The sequence below is a fragment of the Patagioenas fasciata genome, chromosome 31, assembly GCF_037038585.1.
Source record: "Patagioenas fasciata isolate bPatFas1 chromosome 31, bPatFas1.hap1, whole genome shotgun sequence".
NCBI classification, from domain to species: domain Eukaryota; kingdom Metazoa; phylum Chordata; class Aves; order Columbiformes; family Columbidae; genus Patagioenas; species Patagioenas fasciata.
The window spans coordinates 3,306,545-3,316,320 of record NC_092550.1 but is presented as its reverse complement, the minus strand read 5'-3'; the positions used below and the strand labels follow the sequence as shown (position 1 = coordinate 3,316,320).

The 9,776-nt window shown below is 59.6% G+C and overlaps 2 protein-coding genes across 4 annotated transcripts in view; one reads left to right on the top strand and one right to left on the bottom strand.

Moving 5' to 3' along the window:
* The window catches only part of LOC136114377 (leucine-rich repeat LGI family member 4-like), a 30,798-nt gene that overhangs the window by 9,950 nt on the left and 11,072 nt on the right, over positions 1-9,776 (top strand). The window lies entirely within an intron of this gene.
* FXYD1 (FXYD domain containing ion transport regulator 1) lies at positions 2,248-8,567 on the bottom strand. 2 transcript variants are annotated; one of them, XM_071800585.1, is made up of 8 exons: positions 8,461-8,567; positions 8,063-8,107; positions 6,846-6,881; positions 6,685-6,759; positions 4,374-4,410; positions 2,731-2,780; positions 2,443-2,467; positions 2,248-2,358 (listed from the first exon to the last, which is right to left on the bottom strand). In XM_071800585.1, the coding sequence occupies exons 2-7, from the start codon at positions 8,076-8,078 to the stop codon at positions 2,445-2,447; spliced, it is 237 nt and encodes a 78-aa protein (XP_071656686.1). In that variant the 5' UTR covers positions 8,079-8,107; positions 8,461-8,567; the 3' UTR covers positions 2,248-2,358; positions 2,443-2,444. The 2 variants fall into 2 exon arrangements, with proteins under 2 accessions (XP_071656686.1, XP_071656687.1); XM_071800586.1 differs by lacking the exon at positions 8,461-8,567 and having other exon boundaries at positions 8,063-8,302.

Genomic DNA, 9,776 nt, shown 5'->3' with positions numbered 1-9,776 from the left:
GGGGGGACCCAGGAGTTCGGGAAGGGAACCCAAAGGGACCCAGGAGTTCTGGGGGGTCGGGGGGACGCAAGAGTTCGGGAGGGACCCCCAGAGGAACCCAGGAGTTCGGGCCAATGATCATTGGGTGTTGGGTGCCCATTGGGTGTTGGGTGCCCATTGGGTGGGCAATGACCAATGAGATGTTGGGTGAGTCCCCATTGGGTGTTTGGTGCCCATTGGGTGGCCAGTGACCAATGACCATGAGTTGTTGGGTGCCCATTGGGTGCCCATGAGGTGACCAATGACCAATGAGGTGTTGGGTCCCCATTGGGTGTTGGGTGCCCATGAGGTGGCCAATGACCAATGAGATGTTGGGTGAGTCCCCATTGGGTGTTTGGTGCCCAATGACCAATGAGCTGTTGGGTCCCCATTGGGTGTTGGGTGCCCATTGGGTAGCCAATGACCAATGAGGTGTTGGGTGCCCATTGGGTGGCCAATGACCAATGAGCTGTTGGGTCCCCATTGGGTGTTGGGTGCCCATAGGTGGTCAATGACCAATGACCAATGAGCTGTTGGGTCCCCATTGGGTGTTGGGTGCCCATTGGGTGGCCAGTGACCAATGAGGTGTTGGGTGGGTGCCCATTGGCTGTTGGGTGCCCATTGGGTGGCCAATGACCAATGACCAATGAGGTGTTGGGTCCCCATTGGGTGTTGGGTGCCCATTGGGTGGCAAATGACCAGTGAGGTGTTGGGTGCCCATTGGGTGGCCAATGATCAATGACCAATGAGCTGTTGGGTCCCCATTGGGTGTTGGGTCCCCATTGGGTGGCCAATGACCAATGAGTTGTTGGGTGCCCATTGGGTGGCCAATGACCAATGACCATGAGCTGTTGGGTCCCCATTGGGTGTTGGGTGCCCATGAGGTGGCCAATGACCAATGAGGTGTTGGGTGCCCATTGGGTGGCCAATGACCAATGACTAATGAGCTGTTGGGTCCCCATTGGGTGTTGGGTGCCCATTGGGTGGCCAATGACCAATGAGGTGTTGGGTGCCCATTGGGTGGCCAATGACCAATGACTAATGAGCTGTTGGGTCCCCATTGGGTGTTGGGGGCCCATTGGGTGGCCAGTGACCAATGAGGTGTTGGGTGGGTGCCCATTGGCTGTTGGGTGCCCATTGGGTGGCCAATGACCAATGACCAATGAGCTGTTGGGTGCCCATTGGATGTTGGGTGCCCATTGGGTGGCAAATGACCAATGAGGTGTTGGGTGCCCATTGGATGGCCAATGACCAATGACCATGAGCTGTTGGGTGCCCATTGGCTGTTGGGTGCCCATAGGTGGGCAATGACCAATGACCAATGAGGTGTTGGGTCCCCATTGGGTGCTGGGTGCCCATTGGGTGGCCAATGACCAATGAGGTGTTGAGTGCCCATTGGATGGCCAATGACCAATGACCATGAGCTGTTGGGTCCCCATTGGGTGTTGGGTGCCCATGAGGTGTCCAATGACCAATGAGGTGTTGGGTCCCCATTGGGTGCTGGGCGCTCCTTGGGTGGCCAATGACCAATGAGGTGTTGAGTGCCCATTGGGTGGCCAATGACCAATGACCAATGAGCTGTTGGGTCCCCATTGGGTGTTGGGTGCCCATTGGGTGGCCAGTGACCAATGAGGTGTTGGGTGGGTGCCCATTGGCTGTTGGGTGCCCATTGGGTGGCCAATGACCAATGAGCTGTTGGGTCCCCATTGGGTGTTGGGTGCCCATTGGGTGGCCAATGACCAATGACCATGAGCTGTTGGGTCCCCATTGGGTGTTGGGTGCCCATGAGGTGTCCAATGACCAATGAGGTGTTGGGTCCCCATTGGGTGTTGGGTGCCCATGAGGTGGCCAATGACCAATGAGGTGTTGGGTGCCCATTGGGTGGCCAATGACCAATGAGGTGTTGGGTCCCCATTGGGTGCTGGGTGCCCATTGGGTGGCCAATGACCAATGAGGTGTTGAGTGCCCATTGGATGGCCAATGACCAATGACCATGAGCTGTTGGGTGCCCATTGGGTGTTGGGTGCCCATAGGTGGTCAATGACCAATGACCAATGAGGTGTTGGGTCCCCATTGGGTGCTGGGTGCCCATTGGCTGGCCAATGACCAATGAGATGTTGGGTGGGTCCCCACTGGGTGCTGGGTCCCCATTGGGTGCTGGGTCCCCATTGGTTGCCGGGTGACGCCGCCGCGTTGGGTGACAACGCGGTGCCCAATGACGACAAGACCTTGGGTGCCTCTGACCCCGCCCCCCCGGCCACGCCCCATGGGGGGAGGGGCCGCTTTATTGGGGGGGGAGGGATGGTGGGCGTGTCCATCTGTCCCAGCTTAGGGGGGCACCTGTGGGGGAGGGGACACATGGAGGGGACCCAGGCGTCCGGGGGAACCCCCAAAATTGGGGACCCAGGCGTCCAGGCCACTCACCCTCATCGCATCCGCGTGGACAAACCTGCGAGACAAAGGGGTTCATGGGGGGACCCAGGCGTCCGGGAGGGACCCAGGAGTGCCCCGGGGACCCAGGAGTGCCCTAGGGACCCAGGAGTTCGGGGAGGGACCCAGGAGTTTGGGGAGGGACCCAGGAGTTCCAGGGGAACCCAGGAGTTCAGGGAGGGACCCAGGAGTTCAGGAGGGGACCCAGGAGTTCGGGAGGGACCCAGGAGTTCGGGAGGGGACCCAGGCGTCCGGGAGGGACCCAGGCGTCCGGCCACTCACGTCGCATCGATTGCCTCAGGGGCCCCTCGGTCTCATCTGGCTCCCCCGTCCTGGGGACCAGTGACCCCAGTTACCTCCCAGTCCCTCCCAGTAACTCCCAGTACTCCCAGTTCCCTCCATTCCCTCCCAGTTCCCCCCAGTTCTTCCAGTTCCCCCCAATCCCTCCCAGTCCCTCCCAGTTCATCCCAGTCTTTCCCAGTGCCCCCCAAATCACTTCCCAGTTCCTCCCAGTGCTCCCAGTTCCCCCCAGATCCCTCCATTCCCTCCAAGTTCATCCCAGTCCCTCCCAGTAACTCCCAGTGCCCCCCAAATCCCTTCCCAGTTCCTCCAGTTCCCCCAAATCCCTCCCAGTAACTCCCAGTTCATCCCAGTCCCTCCCAGTATCTACCAGTTCCCCCCATTCCCTCCCAGTTCCCCCCAGTTCCTCCAGTTCCACCCAATCCCCTTGCAGTCCCTTCCAGTTCCTCCCAGTCCCATCCCAGTAACTCCCAGTGCTCCCAGTTTACCCCCAGACCCCCCCCAGTCCCTCCCAGTCTCTCAGTCCCATCCCAGTCCCATCCCAGTCCATCCCAGTTCCCTCCCACTCCATCCCAGTCCCATCCCAGTCCCATTCCAGTTCCCCTCCCAGTCCCATTCCAGTTCCCCTCCCAATCCCCTCCCAGTCCCTCCCAGACCCTCCCAGTCCCCCCCAGTTCATCCCAGTCCCTCCCAGTCCATCCCAGTCCCATCCCAGTCCCTCCCAGTCCCATCCCAATCCCCTCCCAGTCCCTCCCAGTCCATCCCAGTTCCCTCCCAGACCCTCCCAGTCCCCCCAGTTCATCCCAGTCCCCCCCAGTCCCTCCCAGTCCATCTCAGTCCCCCCCAATTCCATCCCAATCCCCTCCCAGTCCCCTCCCAGTCCCTCCCAGACCCTCCCAGTCCCCCCCAGTTCATCCCAGTCCCTCCCAGTCCCCCCCAGTCCATCCCAATCCCATCCCAGTCCCTCCCAGTCCATCCCAGTCCCTCCCAATCCCATCCCAGTCCCTCCCAGTCCCCTCCCAATCCTCTCCCAGTGCCCCCCAGTCCCTCCCTGTCCATCCCAGTCCCTCCCAATCCCTCCCAGTCCCTCCCAGACCCTCCCAGACCGTCCCAGTCCCCCCCAGTTCATCCCAGTCCCTCCCAGTCCCTCCCAGTTCCCTCCCAGTTCCCTCCCAGTTCCCTCCCAGTCCCATCCCAATCCCCTCCCAGTCCCTCCCAATCCCCTCCCAGTCCCCGCCAGTCCATCCCAATCCCATCCCAGTCCCTCCCAGTCCATCCCAGTCCCTCCCAATCCCATCCCAGTCCCTCCCAGTCCCCTCCCAATCCTCTCCCAGTGCCCCCCAGTCCCTCCCTGTCCATCCCAGTCCCTCCCAATCCCTCCCAGTCCCTCCCAGACCCTCCCAGACCGTCCCAGTCCCCCCCAGTTCATCCCAGTCCCTCCCAGTCCCTCCCAGTTCCCTCCCAGTTCCCTCCCAGTTCCCTCCCAGTCCCATCCCAATCCCCTCCCAGTCCCTCCCAATCCCCTCCCAGTCCCCCCCAGTCCCTCCCAATCCAATCCCAGTCCCCCCCAGTCCATCCCAATCCCATCCCAGTCCCTCCCAGTCCATCCCAGTTCCCCCAGTTACTTGGGCTGTTGGTCGAATTTGCAGCGGCAGCGCCGACCTGGGGGGGAGGGGAGGGGAGGGGAGGGGAGGGGAGGGGAGGGGAGGGGGGAGGGGCAACAATTTGGGGGAAAAAACGACGGATTTGGGAAAAAACCCAAATAAACCAACAGATGGGGGGTTGGGGAGAATCGGGTTAATGTGAAATTCGGAGATTTTGGGGGGATTTTGGGGGGATTTGGGTGGTTTGGGGTGGTTTGGGTGATTTGGGGTGATTTTGGGGTGATTTTGGGGTGATTTGGGGAGATTTTGGGGGGTGATTTTGGGGTGATTTTGGGTGTTTTGGGCGATTTTTGGGGGGCGATTTTGGGGAGATTTGGGGCGATTTTGGGTGATTTGGGGCGATTTTGGGGCAATTTTGGCTGATTTTGGGTGGTTTTGGGGTGATTTTGGATGTTTTGGGTGATTTGGGCTATTTTGGGGTGATTTTGGCTGATTTTGGGTGGTTTTGGGGTAATTTTGGGGAGATTTGGGGTGATTTTGGATGTTTTGGGTGATTTGGGGCAATTTTGGCTGATTTTGGGTGGTTTTGGGGGTGATTTTGGGGAGATTTGGGGTGATTTTGGATGTTTTGGGTGATTTGGGGCAATTTTGGGTGATTTGGGTGATTTGGGGCGATTTTGGGATGATTTTGGCTGATTTTGGGTGGTTTTGGGGTAATTTTGGGGAGATTTGGGGTGATTTTGGGTGATTTGGGGCGATTTTGGGGTGATTTTGGCTGACTTTGGGTGGTTTTGGGGTGATTTTGGGGAGATTTGGGGTGATTTTGGGTGTTTTGGGTGATTTTGGGCAATTTTGGCTGATTTTGGGTGGTTTTGGGGTGATTTTGGGGAGATTTGGGGTGATTTTGGATGTTTTGGGTGATGTGGGGCAATTTTGGCTGATTTGGGTGATTTGGGGCGATTTTGGGGTGATTTTGGCTGATTTTGGGTGGTTTTGGGGTAATTTTGGGGAGATTTGGGGTGATTTTGGGTGATTTGGGGCGATTTTGGGGTGGTTTTGGCTGATTTTGGGTGGTTTTGGGGGTGATTTTGGGGAGATTTGGGGCGATTTTGGATGTTTTGGGTGATTTAAGGCGATTTTGGGGCGATTTTGGCTGATTTTGGTTGATTTTGGGTGTTTTGGGTGATTAGGGGGCAATTTTGGCTGATTTTGGGTGATTTTGGGGTAATTTTGGGGTGACTTTGGTTGATTTGGGGGATGTTGGGGCAATTTTGGCTGATTTTGAGTAATTTTTGGGTAATTTTGGATGTTTTGGGTGATTTTGGGGCAATTTTGGCTGATTTTGAGTAATTTTGGGGTATTTTTGGGTGTTTTGGGTGATTTTGGGGCAATTTTGGCTGATTTTGGGTTATTCTTGGGTGTTTTGGGAGATTTTGGGTGTTATGGGTGATTTTGGGGCATTTGGAGAGTTTTGGGTGATTTTGGGGAGATTTGGGGACTTTTGGGTGATTTGGGGCAATTTTGGGTGATTTGGGGGTGATTTTTGGGTGACTTTGGGTGATTTTGGGTGATTTTGGGGCAATTTTGGCCGATTTTAGGTGATTTTGGGGTGTTTTGGGTGATTTGGTGTGTTTTGGGTGATTTTGGGGAGATTTTGGGTGATTTTGGGACATTTTGGATGATTTTTGGGGCAATTTTGGCTGATTTTGGGGTAATTTTGGGGTGATATTGGATGTTTTGGGTGATTTTGGGACGATTTGGGGTGTTTTGGGTTATTTTGGGGTGATTTTGGGCAATTTTGGGTGATTTTTGGGGCAATTTTGGGTGATTTTGGGGCGATTTTTGTTGATTTTGGGTGTTTTGGGGTGATTTTGGGTTCTTTTGGGGTGATTTAGGCTGATTTAGGGCGTTTTGGGGCTTTTCTAAGGTGATTTTTGCCGAATCTTGGGGTCATTTTTGCCCATTTTGGGGTGGTTTGGGGCGTTTTTGGGGCATTTTGGGCCATTTTGGGGCGTTTTTAGGTGATTTCGGGGTGATTTTTGATGATTTCGGGGTGATTTTTGTTGATTTCGGGGTGTTTGGGGTCGTTTTTGGGGTGATTTTGGCCGATTTTGGGGTACGCACTGAGGATGATGAGGATCCCCAGAATGAACACGGGAGATTTTGGGGAGTTTTGGGCTGATTTTGGGTGTTTTTGGGCTGATTTTGGGTGTTTTGGGGGCGTTTTTAGGTGATTTCGGGGTGACTTTTGATGATTTTGGGTGATTTTTGATGATTTCGGGGTGTTTGGGGTCGTTTTTGGGGTGATTTTGGCCGATTTTGGGGTACGCACTGAGGATGATGAGGATGCCCAGCACAAACACAACGCCAGCGAAGATCAAACCCCCGAGCCGCAGCGAATCGTAATCTGGGGAGGGGGTCACGTGATCGAGGGGGCGGAGCCACACCGGAACACGTGACACCCCCACCCGCGACCCCTCCCTTCATACTCACCGTAATGGAAACGCCCGTCCGGGTCCTCAGGGGGCGCTGTGGAGGGACCCAGGAGTTCGGGAGGGACCCAGGAGTTCGGGAGGGGACCCAGGAGTTCGGGGGGGACCCAGGAGTGCGGGGAGGGACCCAGGAGTTCGGGGGGGACCCAGGAGTTCGGGAGGGACCCAGGAGTTCGGGGGGGACCCAGGAGTGCGGGGAGGGACCCAGGAGTTCGGGAGGGACCCAGGAGTTCGGGGGGGACCCAGGAGTGCGGGGAGGGACCCAGGAGTTCGGGGGGGACCCAGGAGTTCGGGAGGGACCCAGGAGTTCGGGGGGGACCCAGGAGTGCGGGGAGGGACCCAGGAGTGCGGGGAGGGACCCAGGAGTTCGGGAGGGACCCAGGAGTGTGGGGAGGGACCCAGGAGTGCCCCAAGGGACCTAAGAGTTCAGGGGGACCCAGTATTGGGGAGGGACCCAGGAGTTCGGGGGGGACCCAGGAGTTCAGGGGGACCCAGGTATTGAGGAGGGACCCAGGAGTGCCCCAAAAGACCCAGGAGTGCAGAAGGGACCCAGGAGTGCCCCAAGGGACCCAGGAGTTCAGGAGGGACCCAGGAGTTCGGGAGGGACCCAGGAGTGCCCCAAGGGACCCAGGAGTTCAGGGGGACCCAGTATTGGGGAGGGACCCAGGAGTGTGGAGAGGGACCCAGGAGTACCCCAAGGGACCCAGGAGTTCAGGGGGACCCAGGAGTTCAGGGGGACCCAGTATTGGGGAGGGACCCAGGAGTGCCCCAAGGGACCCAGGAGTTCAGGAGGGACCCAGGAGTGTGGGGAGGGACCCAGGAGTTCGGGGGGGACCCAGGAGTTCAGGGGCACCCAGGAGTTCGGGGGGACCCAGGAGTTCAGGGGGACCCAGTATTGGGGAGGGACCCAGGAGTGCCCCAAGGGACCCAGGAGTTCAGGAGGGACCTAGGAGTGTGGGGAGGGACCCAGGAGTTCGGGAGGGACCCAGGAGTACCCCAAGGGACCTAAGAGTTCAGGGGGACCCAGTATTGGGGAGGGACCCAGGAGTTCGGGGGGGACCCAGGAGTTCGGGGAGAGGACCCAGGAGTTCGGGGGGACCCAGGAGTTCAGGGGGACCCAGCATTGGGGAGGGACCCAGGAGTGCCCCAAGGGACCCAGGAGTTCGGGAACGGACCCAGGAGTTCGAGGGCTCCCGAACTCCTGGGTCCCTCACTCACCTGCTCCCGGGGCCATGGCGGCCGCCCCTCCCCCACCACTGAGAACTGGGAGAAAACGGGGGAGAATTGGGCAAAAAATGAGGCAAATCGGGCAAAAATGAGGGAAATCGGCCCCAGAAAATCAATGAATTTGGTCAAAAATGGGGGAAAATCGGGCAAAAAATGGGGGAAAATCGGCAAAATGGAGTAAAATTGGGCAAAATGGGGCAGAATTGGGTAAATTGGGAGGAACGACCGTTGTCGTGGAGACGTGACCTTGGCCCCTCCCCCCGCCCTTGCCAAGGGACCCAGGCGTCCGGGGGGGGACCCAGGCGTCCCCCGGACGCCTGGGTCCCCCCCCGGACGCCTGGGTCCCCCCATAAAAGAGTAGCCCCCTATTCCCTTCACCCCCCCAATACCTGGCTCCCCGGACGCCTGGGTCCCTCCCGGACGCCTGGGTCCCCTCCCGGACGCCTGGGTCCCCTGCCCGGCCGGGTTATTTTTAACCCTCTATCCCCGTTGGTCGAAACATCCGGAGGCGTCAGTGACTGCGCCCGGACGCCTGGGTCCCTGGGGCACTCCTGGGTCCCTCTCGGACGCCTGGGGCACTCCTGGGTCCCCTCCTGAACGCCTGGGTCCCTCCCGAACTCCTGGGTCCCCTCCCGGATGCCTGGGTCCCCTCCTGAACGCCTGGGTCCCCTCCCGGACGCCTGGGTCCCTGGGGCACTCCTGGGTCCCCTCCCGAACGCCTGGGTCCCCTCCTGAACGCCTGGGTCCCCTCCCGGACGCCTGGGTCCCCTCCCAGACGCCTGGGTCCCTGGGGCACTCCTGGGTCCCTCCCGGACGCCTGGGTCCCCTCCCGGACGCTTGGGTCCCTGGGGCACTCCTGGGTCCCTCCCGGACGCCTGGGTCCCTGGGGCACTCCTGGGTCCCCCCCGGACGCCTGGGTCCCCTCCCAGTCAACTCCACCAATAACCCCCCCCAGTACCCCCCCCCATTTACCTCCCAGTAACTCCCAATCTCCTTCTAGCGCCCCCTAGTGGGCTCCCAGTAACTCCCAGTTCCCTCCCAGTAACCAACCCAGTAACTCCCAGTAACCCCTCCCAGTCCCCCCCAGTGTCCCCCCAGTAACACCCACCCCCCCCCCCAATCAATGTCCCTTTGTCCGTCCCTCGGCCTCGAGCCAGAGACCGACAAACGGCGCCTTTGTCTGGGGGGACCCAGGCGTCCGGGGGGGACCCAGGCGTCCGGGGAGGGACCCAGGCATCCGGGAGGGACCCAGGAGTTCGGGAGGGGACCGAGGAGTTCACGGGGGACCCAGGAGTTCGGGGAGGGACCCAGGAGTTCGGGGGGGGGACCCAGGAGTTTGGGAGGGACCCAGGAGTTTGGGGAGGGACCCAGGAGTTCAGGGAGGGACCCAGGAGTTCGGGGGGGACCCAGGAGTTCGGGAGGGGACCCAGGAGTTCGGGAGGGACCCAGGAGTTCGGGGGGGGGACCCAGGAGTTCGGGGGGGGGACGCAGGAGTTCGGGAGGGACCCAGGAGTTCGGGGGGGGGACCCAGGAGTTCGGGAGGGACCCAGGAGTTCGGGGAGGGACCCAGGAGTTCGGGGGGGGGACCCAGGAGTTCGAGAGGGACCCAGGAGTTCGGGAGGGACCCAGGAGTTCGGGGGGGGGACCCAGGAGTTCGGGAGGGACCCAGGAGTTTGGGGAGGGACCCAGGAGTTTGGGGGGGGGT

What these genes read in the sequence shown, in the direction of transcription:
- FXYD1 (XM_071800585.1), bottom strand. An exon ending in GGACGGGCGTTTCCATTACG is followed by an intron (nt 6,760 to 6,845) that starts GTGAGTATGAAG and finishes CCCCCTCCCCAG; the next exon opens with ATTACGATTCGCTGCGGCTC. An exon ending in GGGCATCCTCATCATCCTCA is followed by an intron (nt 4,411 to 6,684) that starts GTGCGTACCCCA and finishes CCTCCCCCCCAG; the next exon opens with GTCGGCGCTGCCGCTGCAAA.